Consider the following 16,500-nt stretch of genomic DNA (forward strand, 5'->3'; position numbering starts at 1 on the left):
GGGTGGCTTTGCCCAGCAGCTCAGGCCAATCCAGCTTGACAATGGCAATGGAAATCTGGTTTGGTTTTGTGCCTGGTTTTGATTTGGGGCACTGGAAACCATGAGAGTGCCAAGAAAACGTTGGTGTTGCTGACTGCTTCAGATGACGGCAAATCTCATACATGCTGGCTAGGGAAGTGCCTCCATTCCAGCAGCTGCAGGTACTGACTGTTTCCATGTGTTTGTCTCATTTGGCTGAAGCCCTCTGTGCTTTTATAAAGGCTAAGGTGTTTCCCAGCTCCCATGAAAGGAGATCAATGTCTTGGGAGGACAGGAATGGGAGGGGCAACCTTCCCATCTGAAATCACAAATTCTAGTCTGGGCCTAGGTCATCTGAAAGTTGTCATCACTTAGAATTTCAGTCTACTTGTATTTGCCCTGCATGATTAAATATTCATGCTGGGATATTGTGCCATGCACGATCAGAATATTCAATGTAACCTCACTGGAAAAACTATGCTGCAGATGTAGTCAATGTCCTGCTGCTTTCTGAAATGAATTCTGCATTTGTCCATGCTCTAGCTTCTCTCTGATGGATGTCAGACTAGTCCCAAATGTCCACATGATCATCCCATTCCAAGAGACTGATTTTTTTGCACACAAACACAAAAAACCTCCCTTTTTTTGCCTGATAAGGCAAAGGGTGTAACATGCTAAATATCCTTCTCGCTCCCAGAGGTGGGTGATCCGTCTGAGAATGACAGGACTGCTGGGGAGCAAACCCTTTGCTCAGGATCACAGCAGAACAGCTTCTAGTGCAACTAGCTGATGGCTAATTGGCTTGGGGCTGGCAGCCTGGTGCTTTCAACAGTCTGAACTTCACTTAAAAAAATTATAGTGATTAAGTAAACACAGCTATAATGGAAATCTTTACTCTGCATATTACAAACCAAAATGGCCATGAAGGGAGCAATTATGAAATCTCAGGACTGTGGTGAGGGGAGGAATCGTTTGAGCTGTGCTGTTGTTTGTTTTTGTTCATCATTTATTTCCCCTGGGAAACTTGGCTCTGAAGCAGTCTCTGCTGCATTGAGAGATTCCTTACATTTTTGTTAACCCAATTTCCCATCCAGTCTTAAGCAAGATGGGAGGAAATATAAGGGGTTTACATGAAATCACAAGACATGATGAACTATCTTGGGGAAGAATTTCTTGATCCAGTTTCCAATTCCTGTCATAAGCCCATAGCACGAGCTGTACACCAGTTGTCCTCTCTTCATCTGTTAGTCATCAGTGACATGACTGATTCTACAAAGACTTTAGGGAGTGGTGAAGATAATGCAGGAGTGGCAGTGTTAAAGCTGCACAAGTGGGAATTGCAGCAATGATTCAGATGTGGTGGTCTCCTACCCTTTCTGGAGATCTGTGTTTGGTCCTACTGCGTCTTTGTACTTGCCTGATTCAGGAAAATTATAGTGTAAAGCTGCACTAGGCTTTCAGCTTCAGCTGATTTTTGCTGATGTTTGTTCAAGACCAGAGGGAAATTAGCTGGTGGACTAGTCAGCTGTTAGTAGAAAATTGACTGAGAAATAGAGAACACAGCAGAGAAACAGTTGGCGAATAATGGGATGAGTGGTAATTCCTAGGTAGCAGAAAGATTGATGCGATCCAAAAACCCAACATACTTCCTAAATGTATATAATAATGGAAGTTCAAGAGCTGCTTCAAGGGCAGAAACCAACTTGGAGACCTTTTCCTCGATTGAACAGGCTTAAACAAAGGAAGAGAGTCCAGCATTTCCTTTTGAGCCCTACTTAAAGCGGCAGATCTATCAGCACAGGTGCTCCGTGTGGTGTACAAACAAGACAGCTAAGCAAAGCCACTGGCTACCAACTGGTAATTGTCCAAGATCTCCATATGAGGGCAAACATTCCCAGGTGAGAACTGAGTGTGCTTCAGGAATGGAGAGCAACCCACATAGGCTTGAAAGAAGAGACCAGAAATGTTTGGCAATTCCCATCACATGGCTGTGTATTAGCTAAGGAAGAAAACTGCCCTGGTAACCATCCAGACTTTCCCCTGGCATCATGGTGAGCGCATCCCCGAGACATGGTGTGTGGAATAAGAGAACAAACTTCCTCCTTCCCAGGCAAAACACACTCACTTCAGGTACAAGGCTTCAGAGCTGAGCTAGCTGGTTGCCAAGGCAGTCTGGAACAGCAGCAAAGTGGGTGGTGTCTAGGGGATAAAGGACTGAGTTTGGTGGGAGAGGGACTGAGAGATGAAAGAAAGGACTTAATTTTTAGGGATGGGAGTAAATATGGCAGGATTTTGACAGCAGGCTACAGCTCTTACCTCAGCAAACCAACCAAAGAAAGGTAACCACAGCACACACACTAAAGGAATGGTTAATATTATTCCTATTCCAGGGCAGTAATAAAACACATACCTTCAGGTTGGTCTGAAACCACCTCCCCTGCTCATCCTCACTTCTTCTGGAAGCCAATTAAGTCCTTCCCGAAGAGATGCTACGTGAAACAGAGGCTTTTCTGAGATTGGTAATGGCTGTCACCCCAGCAATAATCATAATGAATCACACTTGGGCTCCTGTTGAGATCATATTTTCAAAGAGATGTTGGTTCTCCATCCATTCATTAATATTAATTAGCATGAAGTCACGTTTCATTTCCCACTTATGTGCCCAACCTGCAGCATCCTTGTGTGTCCTGTGCTAACGAACCAGATGCCATTTACGGCTGGCACAAAATAATTAGCTAATAGTTGAAGAATACGTATCTGAAGTTAGTTAAATATTTATGCCAGACTTTTTACATTTTGGCTCCCAGCCCTCATCTGGGGGTTGCAATGCAATTTAGGGAGAATATGAGGAAGTTTTCACAGTTGTCTGCAGAAAGCTTTAATTATACATCCTCCATATGGATGCAAATGTTTGATGCTATACAGATGTTGGCACCAAGCTGACCACCAGGTACCAGAGTAGAAATAGCAAACTTCAGCAAGCAGATCAAAATCTAACTAACTCCCTTGTTGTGACTGGATGCTGCATAATGCAACAGTCACTCTCTCACTTCTGATCCACCCTCTTTTGCTCAGGGACCTTGCTGCCAAATGCTTCCAGCCAAACCCTGCTCCTGGAGGCCTCTGGAGGAGGCTGGGACCACAGAGATATTATCAGCAAGAGCAAGGACATCCAGCACTCAGAGGGGCTGGGATTCCTGGTGTTTTGAGAAATTGAGGAGAATATCTCCCCTTCTGACTCACAGCATCATGCAGGGATGTTTGTGTGTGTAATTCCTGGTGTGCCTCCTACTGAAGGAGCAGAGAAGGAGGCTGGCAGACAGGGATGACACAGGGCTGTTAGCTGGATTTCTCCTTGAGGATATGCGTAGAACATCTACTCTGTTTACTACTTTATATGTGAATGACACTGATATATGAGGTCCCACTGAAGGCTGATTTTTGCTTAACTTGCCTACCTCTCCCCTGTTCTGACCTTCCACTCTTAACAGTGTAGAGATGATTTGTTTTTGCATAGTCAGAAGCTCAGAAACCCCAAATTATCTGCAATGTCTTGAGCACATAATTATATTGAGCTTATCTCTGTGATTCCTCGGCACTTTCACCTTACTGTGCCCTCAGTGAGGCGCAGTCCCTGAACCAGCTCTGGTGGAGATCCAGTTCTGCTGAAGCTTTCATTTTTTTGGAGCAGGTTTGGGCAGGGAAATGGTGGGAGGTGGGAAGGGGAAATGTTGGTTAATGCATATGTTAGATATGATACCGGGAGAAAAAGTGCTTGTGATCAGTTCTCACATGAGTATCACACCCTCTAATCAGGTAAGACGAGATGGCTGCTGTGTGAGGTGCATCTGGGTCCTGTGAAGGAGCAGTGACCCACACCTTTCCTATTTCACCTACAACCCTGGTGCTCCTGCCCCTGAGATTGCCCATTTTCACAAGTAAGCAGAAATGGGCTTACTCACTAGGTAGATGAAAGGACTTCTAAGGAATATGTGGGTGCTCTGGTAGGTAGTGTTGCACTTCACTGAACAGAGCCCTTCCCTTTGAATCAGCCTCTGCTTTGGAGATTCAGCCTTTACAGGCAGCTCTTTTTTTTTTTTTTCTTTGGGCTAGGTTATGAAAACTGTGAAGGATTTCTCAAGGTTCCAGTTAAATTGCAGTTTTTGCCATTCCAATCCACTGTTCCATCTCTGCAGGCAAAAACAACTGCATTTTCCCTGCCACTCCTTCTGTGCTGTGAAATAGCTGTCAAGCTCTACCCCAGAGTTAGCTGCATTGTTGCGGGGGAAGAAATAGTTTTTTTCTGTCCATGCACAGAAGTGAATAGCTAAATCTCTTTAGATGAAGAGGCAGTTATTTTGTCCTAAAGAGTGGGAAGTGAATGGAGGAAACAGCGAGAAGACTACAGCAAGCTACAGCTCAAGAATCAGTTCAAGATATTTATTCCTTGCAGAGGCATCTAGTGATTACAACAGAAGAGTCCCACAATTTTTCTTCTCCTAGGTCAGGAACACAGGAACAACACCACAGTAACTCACTTCTTCCCTCTTGAGGGATGGCTGTAAAGGCAGTGGTTTTAACTTCTTGTATTTAATAAGGAGCTGAGAGACAATAAAGCAACAAAATGAAACTTCTGCCCATCACGTAGCAAGAAGGGGAAAGAGGTTAGACAAAAGTCCAAATGCCGAGTCTGAAAAGTGGAAAGCAGGGGTGTACTGGTTACAAAACACTTACTCCACAGAGCTGGCCCTGAACACGATGGATGCACTCGCTTTTCGGTTGCCTACAGCTAACATCGCTCCCATCAACATTTTCTGCCATGGCAGAAGGGCTGTGCTCTTTGCATTGCAGTGCAGAACTGCAGGCACTAGGAAGAAGGAAACCAAAGTAGCTTTGGCTGAGGGGTGAGACAGCCCTGCAGGGTTTAGTTCTTAAGGACTGGTTTGTGTACTTTAATATGTCCATTACTAATTTATAGCACCTGGCTCGAAAGGAAGCTTGTGCTGCAGCTCTCCAGGGCACCAGGACACCAAAGCAATGCACAGGAGAGGCTCCTCAGGCCTTGAGAGCTATTCTCTGGATAAGGAGGTAGTCAAAGGAACCTGGGAATGCTGATAAGGCAGCTGCTTCTTTTCTCATTGCTCTATAAACTTCTATAAAGGTTCAATGCAGGTACTAGCCACACTGCCCACGCCATAAGAGGCCAGGTTCTCATTTGCAGAGAGGCTGACTGGAGGCCTGTGCGTGTTTCTGCTATCCATGGTCTGCACCCCCAGGATGCTAATGAAGAGCTAGGAGGAGGATTTCAGTTGGGTATGTGCTTTCCTTCCTCTTCTGGAGAGTGCCTCTGTTCTTCATTAAGTTGGAAAGAAGAAAGCATGGAGGGCCAAAAAAAGGGTGTTGACCGAGCAGTTCTGTAGGAGAAGTTCCTAAGCAAAGGAAAAATCCTCTCTCTCAGTCTGGTGAGAATAACACACGGTGCTCTAGTTACTGGGGGCATGGGTGAAGGGAGCTAGTGAGGATGCCAGAAAAAGAGTGCAGCAGGCGTCATTGCATGGTGGTGATCTACTTTCAAGTGATACCAGAAAAACCTATTAAATATATAACCTCAGTGCCCAGAAAAATGTGTTAAGAGGTTTATTCGTGTAGGAAAAGCTTCATCTTATAAATATAGATAAGGGCTTCTTTTTTTTCCTTCTTCTTTTGGATTTCCTATACAGAAAACGTATTTGGACTGTAATTTCCCTTCTGGGAAGCTCTACCTAGTTATGCTGCTTTCTGTCTGGCAGGACTGTGAGGTCCATGCTGCAAATGGGATAGCTCAGTGTGATGAGTCCTTCCTAACATGTATCCCACTACGTCCTGTTCCAAGCCCCATCCTGCAAAGCTCTATGTGTGTGCTACCCTGCAAGGGGGCTGGTAGTTTCACCAAGCAGGTGTAGGACTGCTGAAGGTGATGGTTAGCTGCTGTTCTTTTCAGGATGTGTCTGCTGCAGGGCTGCTCCTGACTGCCCTGAAACAGAGGGAAAGATCCACAAAATACGGAGCCACAGATCCCACTCTTAGTTTCTCCTTCTCTCTCTCAGCATAGGCCCTGCAGAGCACCTCAGGTGGAAATATGGTTGTGGAGATTAAGTAAACCTGCTATCCTTCAGGTTGCTGCCTTCCTTCCTCAACAATTCTCTTGCCTCTTTCAGAGGGTAGAACAGGGCCTCTGAGGTCCCCAGCCTCATCTGCCAACAAAAGTCCAACCACTACCTTTATGCTGAACACAAATCAACCTGTGTCTCACCTTTACATCCATGTTCTCTAGTCCAAATTAAAATTTAATTCTGTTTCTGTGTTGTTTCTTTATGGACGGCTCCCAAAAGCTCAAGCTGAGCAATGCTAACCCCAGCCTGTTCTTGCCCACAATCCCCACTGATTGTGGGGGATTTTGGTCTCCCCACATGGCCTGCACTCAGGGCTACCAGGCACCTGGTCCTTCCACCCTGGCTGCCTAGCTGTCATTCCATCCCCACAAACTTGTCCTGTGCTGCTGATGTGCAGTCCTGTCTCATCCAGACACCTGACATCTCATACTGGCCCATGCCCTTCCCTCCATCCTTCACAGGAAAGCTTGGAAGAAACCCCTCAAAATGATGCTGGACTGGTCATCCTCCTCATGCTTGGCTTTTTGGCTTCCTCTCATTTGCCTTGACTTCCCGTGCCTTCACAGCTCTTCAGCAGTTCCCGGGTTTCCCTGTTCCAAGTGATGTGCGAGGCATGGAGGCCTGTGCCAGCCTTCCCTTCACAGTTGCTCAGACAGCCATTGTTGGGCTGTACCTGTAGGACCGTCCTTGCCAGGGAGGAGCCTGCTGAGGACATCCACAATCATCTGTTATCATCCCTTTTCACATCTCCTCTAAGTTCCTGTCATTTGTGTCTACAAACAAGTAAACTAAAGAACTGCCAATGTAGACACTCTTGGGGCTTAATCACAATGACTAACATTGCCTCATGGCTTCTTTATGCTCCTCTATCCACAACCATCTGCTGTTGCTTTGCTTACCAATTGATAACTGTGAATCAGGGCATCTCCTCTTCCCATCTCCACCCCACCCTAATCTCTGCCTCTTTCTCCTGGGGGCTATGACAGCTTCCAGTGTCACTCCATTACCCACAGGAAAGGCAACTCATGTCCTCTTGGTACAAGGAAGCTTCCTTTTATGACTATTAAGGACCATCCCATCCATGTCAGTTGTGAAACAACAAGATGACACCATGCTTGTGTTATAATGCCATTGTATTTGGCTGCTGAGGTGAAAGTGGAGCTGGCTTAGGTTGCAAAACTCTTGCCTTGCTCCTTTTCAGGCGCTGTCACTGGTCTGTGACACACTTCCGAAATCCCATTTCTGGCAGAGGGCTTTGGGTATTTTTTCTGTTTAGCTTTTTTGGGGAGTAGGGGGGTTTTTGTGTGGTTTGTTTTTGGTTTGGTGTTTTTTTGGGGTTTTTTGTTTGTTTTTTGTTTTTGTTTTGTTTTGTTTTGTTTTTGTCTTGGGAGTATGAAGATATCAGATCTGGTCTTTCATGGCTTTCATGGTCCAGACCTCTGAAGTGAGGCCTGTCTGCATCCATGTGTCCCAGATCAAGTGCTAGTACAGGTGCTGGCAGCTCTTCCCCTTCTGGTAGGGGTGCTTGCCAGAAAATTCATGAGACATTGCAGAGAGCATTACTTTTTCCTACTGGGGTGGAAACGAAGGCAAAGAGGGGTGCAGTAGCCAGCTGATTATCCAAAAGCAAGCCAGGAGGAAAGGTACAGTTAGAGCACAGGGGCTAGGCTGACCTCTTCCCACATGCTGGGGCTGGCTGCTGCCATTTCTGTTGTCTCCCCTGGGATGGGGGCTGGTGGACCGGCAGCAGATGACCCTCTTTCCTCAGCTCCAACTGCCCATTGCAGCGTTAGCCCTGGCTGGCATGTGTGTCTGCAGAGGAATTCAAACAGTACTTGCAAGAAAACAAAGCAGAGCAAACGGCTTTTCTTGAAAAGCAGCTGGCAAACTCCAGTGGCTGGAGCCAGAAGCCCTTTTAGGGCAAGTGACGGTTCCCCTTCTCCCTTAGGGAAGAAGGATCTGCTACAACAGAGGCTCCTCTGTCATGGGAGGTTAGCAAAGGAATCTGGTGTACATTTTACCTGAGTAACGACTCAGATTTTTGGTTTGCAGCCCTGCTGTAAATCACATTTCCATGTGGGTGGGATGATCCGGACAGCTCCAGCACTGCCGAAGAAAACCTGTCCGTGCTGGCTGGCCAGGGTAATTTGGCCAATAGCAAGTCAAAGTCGGCATCCCTTGGGTGTTTGTGAGGGGGCCATTGCTGGATCCTGCCTCAGGGGAACCCATGACCTCAGCTCTCTCCGGCTGTGTCCCCTGATCTGTCTTTTCCATCAAGGTAAAGTGGGAGTAAGATAATATCCCTAGGATTTGGTAACCATCTGTGTCAGGGCCAGCTTTAGTCACAGCAGTTGCTTTCAGGCAGGAAATTGCTGAGGACAGCAAATCATCCTGACAATAAGCATCCCACAAACCTGTTGCCTCTTCCTCGAGCTTCACCCTGCGCCTGCTTCATCTCCATCTACGCAGCCGCTGCCGGTGCAGGAGGCAGGAATGCAGAGAGGGCAGCAGCAGAAAGCTTCCCTGGACTCCCTCCTCCCCCGGCGGGGCCTCTGTGAAGAAGTGACAGGGTGCAGAGAGGGGGATCACACCAAAGAAGCTTCCAGAGTCAGGAAGTTATTTTTTCCTCATTCTTGAGAAGCAAATATCACGTGACCTGTGCAATGGAAAAGCTCTTCTCAGCACACGTTGAACAGCATTGAGAAGTGAAGAGTCGGCACAAAACTGTGTTGGCAGTTGACATTTCATGAACACATTGCCAACAGGCTCAGCTGAGAGAGCTGAGGAGACCCTGGAGCAGGACAGCCCCTTTGCCTCCCCCAGCATGGTGCCTCTGGGGGTGCAAGATATTGTCATGTGGGCAAGACAGAAAGCTGTGGACCAAAGTCACCCCTGCTCCATATGGAAACTGGTGCCTTGTCCCCAGCACAGTTTCCTGTTGGCACAGAATTTAAGGAGGTGACACTAAAGTGTAGGGGGTAAAAGCTATTCCTGGTCCTCTGGAGAGGGTTTTTGACTACATTTTGTTCTGGAGGTGTAAGTTTGCTGTTCCATCCACAGCCTGCCCTGCTCTAACATTGTAAAGGTGACACGGGGATGCTTGGACAAGCTCCTACTATAGCTCACCACAAGGAGAAGGGGCAGTGCTTACCCTGCCAGTGCACTAAATTAAATTACCTGGTTGCAGCACTAATGCACAAAACCTGTTGCTTCCTTTGGGAGACTCTGGGAGCTGAGAAGTTGGAGGCAATGAGTCATTTGCAGTGTAGCAGAGAAGCCATTGCCTGCATTGCAAGATATCTGGCTGCCTGTGCTGTGTGCTTTCAGTTCAGGCTGGAAGTGAGATAGCAAAGCCTGCTGTGTTTGGGAATGGCAACCCCTTGGAGCAGGAGATGAAATGCTAAGGGAGAAAGAGAAGAAGGTGGTGGAGGGATAAACAGGTGACCAAGTCTCGTAATGTAGCATTCAGGAACCTCAGCAGAAAGTGAAACTCCTAGGCTTTCATTCCTGCTGTCATGAATATTTCAAGGTTTCTATAATGATTCTTGAATGTAAAATGCAAAACAGTTGTGGGAGTAAGGGCATGGTGTCCTGGACTTCTCCCTCTGAGATGAATCCCAGACCATTTCATTATTACATAAAGGTGACCAACACCCACAGCAAAATGCAAGCAGAAATGCTGATATCTTCCCGTATCGGCTGCTACCTTGCTGTCAGGCCAATATTGAGAGAGGTACGAATTGGCTGCAGTCACAGAAATGAAGGTGTGGACTCTGAAACCTAATGATAACATATTTCTTCCAGAGTAACAATGAAAGTGCTTATCACAGCTAACTGGATGAAAGAAATGTTTTAAGATAAATGACAGCAGCTGAGAGACTGCTTTTTTCTTTTTTTTTCCTTTTTTTTTTTTTTGTACAGTTGCCCAGAACTGTTTAGAAAGAATTCAGACACACCCAAAGAGTCTCACATTGTTAGATTGGGCCAAGAAATAGATTTTCTTCACTAAAAATGATTCTGTGGAATAATGGGAAGTGCAACCAGGAGCTGAAAGTCTTGGGAGATGAGAGGCTGAAAGTATACTTGGCAAAGGTGATTTCTTCTTTTGCTTTTTACTGCTGAAACACCCATTTTTTTGCTGGTTGAAAATGAAAAAATTGATAATGGAAATGTCCATTTGCCCCTTTTTCTATGTCATTTTCTTCCCAGGGTGGAAAGAAAACAAAGATAAACCCCTGTGCCATCAGTGATCATGAGGTTTGGAGTCAACCTTTTAGTCACATGCCTGATTCTGGCACTCACTGTAAGCGTGGGGAGGTCTGAATTAACTGGCAAAACAGCACAAAAGCAGGACTTGAGCTTGATTTTGGTAGGTAGAGTTAGAAAGCAGAAAAGCAGTGTGTTCATTCCTGTGTGTACTTCAGGCAGAGCCTAGAGAAGCTTGGAAAGTCCCAGCAGCAGCTGCAGGTCTGGCTGGCCATGGAGCAGAGCTTACAGCAGCTTGCCAAGGAGTACCTGGGGCCTCACCTCTGTCATCTGTGCTTAATGAGCCCAGTCTTCTTGGCCCTGAAGGGCTCTGCCCCTGTAATTTGTGTGTGCCCATGTCAGGACCAAGCCGTTTTCCCACTGCAGCACAGAACAGCCCCATGGGCTGCTTTCTGCCTGTCCTCAGAGATGAACAAGGCAACAGCTGAACGCCGCAGAACACGGCGGCTGAGAGTTAAATCAGGAACAAGCAAAGCTTTGCCTTATTGTAGCTCTTTGCTCTCGCAGAGTGCTCACCAAGCTGCACTAATGCTCCAGCTGAGTCTGGAGGGGACATGTGGGAGGACTCCTGCAGCTGTCCAGCTGGGGTTCGAAGCCAGAGCTGACTGTCAGCCCAGCTGGGCAGCACCAGCCCTCTCCCCTGCACTGGCTTGGCTCAGCCTGGGAGAAGTCCAGCAGCCAGCACAGGTGTTGGAGGACTGCAGGTACCCAGTCAGGTTGCCACCTCGCCCCTGGCCTTCTTCATCTTCAGGAAACATCTTTCACTCTGCACATACTCCAAAGCTTGAAGCTGCTGTGTGTTTCTCAGAGAGATGTTTCCCTAATGCTATTTCCCAAGGTGGTAGTATAATGTTTTTCCTCGCAGATAGATCACAACCTCAGGCGGAGTGCAACATCAGACATGGGTACATTTATGAAAAAAATTGGCATACTCTTCTGTCAAGCAACAGTTAAAAGAAAATCTGCAAAGGGATTAGCTGCCATACACTCTGGGGCTTGCTGACAGATGTCCTGAAAATCTGGAAATGTGTCGATCTATCTTTACACAGGGTTTTTGGTTTTTTTTCCTAGTTCTTTCTCCTTCTCCCTCTCCTCATCCATCTTCCCAGGGCACACAAATGGGAATTCCTTCAAATCCACGGAGCTTCCTGGGAAGTGCCTAGATGCAATTCACGGATTGGCATACAGGTCCTAGGGTGCAATCTGGGCTCAGTTAAACCCAAAACCTCACTCTCGTTAGATGCCAGCTTTCCTGCAAAGGCAGCAGTGCTGCTTTGTGCCAGGGCAGTCAGGGTTTTCTTTCTGTTCCAACTGCAACCTCTCAGCTCATTTTAAAGGAGCTTAAATGTTGGCCATTAAATATAAATATCTTCTTTTTCCTCTGGGTGAAACTGATGTTCAAAACTTCGCGGTGTAAATAAGGTCTGGAGAAAATGTTTTAGGCAATGATTCTGTGAAAATAAATGGCTCTGGCCATTCCTCCCCACTTCAGACCAGAGCTCTGGGTGTATCTCCTCTCCCTTTCACAATGTGGCAGAGGAGCTTTGACCTAATTGTGATGTTCCCCCAAGCACACCTTCAGGCTTAAGACCCTGAGTTCTGTGGATTGTGTTGCGTGATCTTGGGCAAATCACATAGGATGATTTTTTTTAAAGTGCTTTCTGTTTCTGGATGGTTTGACTCTGCTCAATCCGAAATGCTCAGGCAGCCTCTGAGAAGAGGAGGATGTGGATACAGCCCCCTCTCTTTGAGCCATACAGTCTTTTCTGTTCTCCAGCTCTGGCCCAAGTCACTGACCTCAGGGAGACAGTCACTCCCGCAACTGTGGTTAAATCTCCCCCTCCTCTCCTCCCTCCACCATCTCTTTCCCTCCCCTACAGGAAGGAAATAATTTCTGCTAATTTATGGAGGAGTCAGGAGTCTCCTGCCTTGCTGAAAACAAGACAGGGGCCTGCCTTGCTCTGTTGAGTCCAGTCCCTTTTGTTGCTTTAGTTTGTTACCATTAGCACCCAGGTTGGTGCCTGCTCTAAAATCTAAAGGTTGCACATCTGTTCTGTACCTTGTTCCCTCTCCTACCTGCTAATCAGACGAGTGGGGTAAATCCCCACTAGGTCCAGAACTTGAGGGTATGCAGTGTTTTGTCCTGAAAAAGGACCAGCATTCTTATTTCATAACGTACATAAGTTGCATTTCTGCCAAACCTCTTTTCTCTGAGGGCCAGACGATAGCTTAACTCCACTGTTCATCTGTGGGTCACGGGGAGCCTGTGCACATCGGGCAAGCAGCATGTTCAGAGTTTGGATGTTGATGTCACTCTGCTTCCCTCGGGCGAAGGACGCGGCTCTCAGTCACAGCTGTTGTATTACAGCAGCCTCTGGCAAGCCAGAGGTTTGGGATGCATCTACCCTGATGGCCCTCGGCCACACAGCAGCCGCCCAGTCTTGCGTCTCGCTCAAGCACCCGTTGTGCTTCTTCCAGAAAAGGCAGGAGCATGGCAAGTGCCTGTGACTTGGTACGAGCACGGAGCAGCCCAGCAAACAGCAGCACGTGGGATCACTTCTCCTTCTCCCGCTGCCCAGTCTCAAGCCCTGCCTGCCAAGGCGAGCCATGGGGAAGCAAGTCCAAGCACACTGCTGGCAGTGACCGAGCAACAAGAAAGACGGCGGTGTGGGTTGCGACCTAATGAGTGTATCATCAGCATGGCCTGAGTCATGGCCGTCTGCCTCCAGCTATTACAGCTGCCCCCTGCCAAAGAGCAGCCGCGTGGCCCGACCAAAATGATCCTGCTGCTGCTGAGGACGGCGCTCCTGAATGACTCAGTTGTGCTGGGACTACAAGGCAGCCCAGATCTGTCTTCCTGGAAAGCTGCTTCACAGTAACCTTGTGCTTGAAACAGTTTTGTCTTTGAGGGGACTGTGGTGCTCGTTTCCATTCAGCCACATGAATAACCACACGGACTGACAGACGTCCACAGGGAGCCACAGCCCCACCACGTGAGCCTGAAACACCAGAGCCAAGCCTGAGGGAGGGCTGGCTGCCTCCTTAGGCTGGAGAAAGTGTCCTGCCCGAGCCTCAGTTTCTCCACTGATGCAGAAGTGAGGCTGATGTTTTCCCCAGAAGACCAGAAGGTGTTTGTGAAGTCCTCTGAAGAAGGGCGCTCTCGTGAGCACCAAGCTATTTTTATTATTGGGGTCAGGGAGGAGAACACACGCAAAGGTGATGAAGCTCTCGAAACACAGGTTCCCATTAATAGTCTTCAGGACACACAGTTCTTATTATAATCTAATTTGACTGGAATTGGATTAATCTTATAATGCTATAATGTCATTTCCACGGTCTTTTTATATTTTTATTGTTACTATGCATTAATGCAGTACTCTGCAAGAGCTCTGAGAAGAGGATGTGAGTTTAGTGAATCTCTGATAACATTTTTGCAGGGCATGCTTATGCTCCTGTTAGGCTTGTATGCTATAAAGTCACATAGTGCCTGGAAAATAGCAAGAATTCACATAAATGCATCTTGAATTATCTTCCAACAGGCTCCACTGCCAAAAGCAATGTATTCAGAGCCAAGACACGAGGCTTGTCCCTGACCTGTCCCGGGAGCTCACCTGAATCATGCCAGTGTTTTCATCTCTGTTTCTTCATCTGAAGATGGAAATAATGTGTCCATATAGGAATGTCATGAATCTGAGGTCTATATCCTTTGCCATCTAGAAAAACTACCTTGTGTATCACCAAGCTTTAATACTTCCTTTTTTTATTGAGTTTAACCTGCCTGTGCCCTGTATTTCTTAATTTGCCTTTTTTTCTTTTGCTATTATTCATTTCTCTAGTTATACATTTTTTGGAGCAATAGAGGAAATGATCTTTATCCTGCACCAATTTAAAGATGTTGGACGTTTACTTCAAAGTAGCTCCACTGTTCTTGCTCTGAATACTCATGGACTTGTCCATGAGGACTTATAATAGGACAAATGTGACAAATATTGGGTAAGCTGAGCAATATTACAGTGGATGACATTTCAGTCCTCAAATCACCTAAGAGAAAAGCCAAATAGACTAGTATTTTCTATGAACTCTTATCAACACCTCTGTTCCTTTTCCAAGTCTCACTTGAAGGCAGCGTTGATGCAATTAAAGCTTAAGGGCCAAAGCGTGAGTTTGGTTTTCAGTGCAAGTACAACACTAACCCTTTCTCTCCCAGATCTCTGGTTATTCTGTTCTTTGGTTCCTCTGCTCAGAGAGTGGCAAAGCTGCAAATTAAGCCTCCCACTCTGAAAATGGCATGCTTAACATTATTAGCCTGCAGAAACAGAATTTGCTGGGTCACTAGGAGCTGGCTACCAATGCATCTGCCACGACAGCCACGTTGGGAAGCAAGTCCATATGGTAATCCAGACAGCTTCTGACTTCTGCTGGGTACAGCTTCTAAGGACTTGGCATCTTTTATTAGACAGTTTGGGTTTGTGCTGTTTTCTGCCTTTCTGTGGCATAAAAGGGTTGGGTTCCTACATTTGCATCACCAACACTTCACTGGGGGATACTCCGTAGGCAGAAGGGTCTCTTGTAGAGGATGCTTGCAGGATGGGAGCACTAGGAGTGTACTTCATTCTGCTAGTGCTGTCACTTCTGGCCTCTTTCTTATTTTTGTAAGCAAACAAGCAACTGGGAGTTTCATTTGGAAGGAAATTTGAACCCCTTGAGAAGGGCTTTCTCATTCTCGTTTTATTTACAAACAACCTCAGCCCCAGTCCAGTGTTGCCATATTTATGCATTTCAGAGTTTCCTGGATGTACTTTTAATGCAGTTCTGCCATTGACACACTGTGGTGTTGATTGACTGGGCAGCATCCCAAGTGCAGCAGTGCTTGCACATGGGGAGGGCTCACATCTGGCAACCTGGCATTAATACCAGCCCTGGATTCGTGTCTCGGCAACAGCGCATCGCAGCGGGACGGTCACGAGTTGGTAGAAACTTGCAAAGCTCGGCTGTTATTTCTGATTTGCACGGGAACAAAAGAGCGCATTTATACCATGTCCCAAGACGCCGGGTTTCCGAGGAGCGCCCGAGGACTCTCCCTTTCCCCCCCTCCCCCCCCCCCCCCCTTAAAACAAAGGAACCCGGTTTATCCCTACAGCTCTTTCACGACCTCGGCTTCACCCCCGAGCCCCACGCCGCAACCTTTCCAAAGCCGCCACGCTCCGCAGCCCGTCCCAGCAGCGCCGCTCGCCGGGGGCAGCCCCGGGCGGTGCGCGCCGGGCCGGGGGGAGCGGGCGGTGGCGGGGCGGGCCGGGGCGGGCCGGGGGCGGGGTCTGGCGGCGCGGAGGAAGCGCCGGGCACCCCGCGGCGGCGGCGGCGGCGGCAGCGCTGAACGGGCGGGAGGGCGGGCAGGTGAGGGTGGCGGGCCGGGGCAAGCCGTGGGGCGCGGCGCCCCGCTTATTTTTGTAACTTTGCGGGGTGGGGTCTTTTTGTTGTCGCTTCGTGCCCCCTCCTCCTCCCTCCCGCACCTTCCCCGTGCTCTTTTTTTTCCGCCCCTTGGAGGAGACGTTTTTTTCTCGCTTTCCTCCTGCCTCTCCCGCGGGAGCCGTCGGCGCGGGGGGGAGGCGCGGCGGCCGCCCCGCTGCGGGGGCGATGCCCTCGCCTGCCTTGGCGCCTCCCCGTGCCGGCCCCGCCGCCTTCCCTTTGTGCCGCCGGGCCCGGCGCGACGCCTGCCCCGGGAGCCGGCGCCCCGCGGCGCCCCGCGGCGGGAGGTAAGGGCGGCCGCCGCCCCGCGCCCCGGCAGCCATGCGGACCCTGCGGCCGCAGCTCGCCTCCCTGCTGCTCCTCGGTAAGTGCCCGGCGCCGGCGGGGACGGGCGGGACGGGACGGGACCCCCGGTGGGCGCCGTCCCTCGCAGGGCGTCCGGGAGGATCACCCCTTGCCAGTGCCAAGCGCCTGTCCTCAGGAGTTGTCACTGCCCGCGCTGCTCCTGTGGTCGGAGGGAGGAGTGGCGGAAAAAAACCCCGTAAATATGTGTGTGTGTATATATATATATATATATATATATATATATATATGTATA

General features: G+C 48.4%; 1 protein-coding gene across 1 annotated transcript in view; it reads left to right on the forward strand.

Moving 5' to 3' along the window:
* Window positions 1-16,223: 16,223 nt before the first annotated feature.
* Window positions 16,224-16,500, forward strand: part of IGSF3 (immunoglobulin superfamily member 3) — a gene marked incomplete at both ends in the record, with an annotated part of 92,009 nt that continues 91,732 nt past the window's right edge. The window contains one exon of the mRNA XM_082277412.1: window positions 16,224-16,266. Within this exon, the coding sequence (XP_082133538.1) occupies window positions 16,224-16,266 (43 nt within the window). The remainder of the gene's footprint in view (window positions 16,267-16,500) is intronic.

This window comes from Coloeus monedula, assembly GCF_965178545.1.
Source record: "Coloeus monedula genome assembly, chromosome: 3".
NCBI classification, from domain to species: Eukaryota; Metazoa; Chordata; class Aves; order Passeriformes; family Corvidae; genus Coloeus; species Coloeus monedula.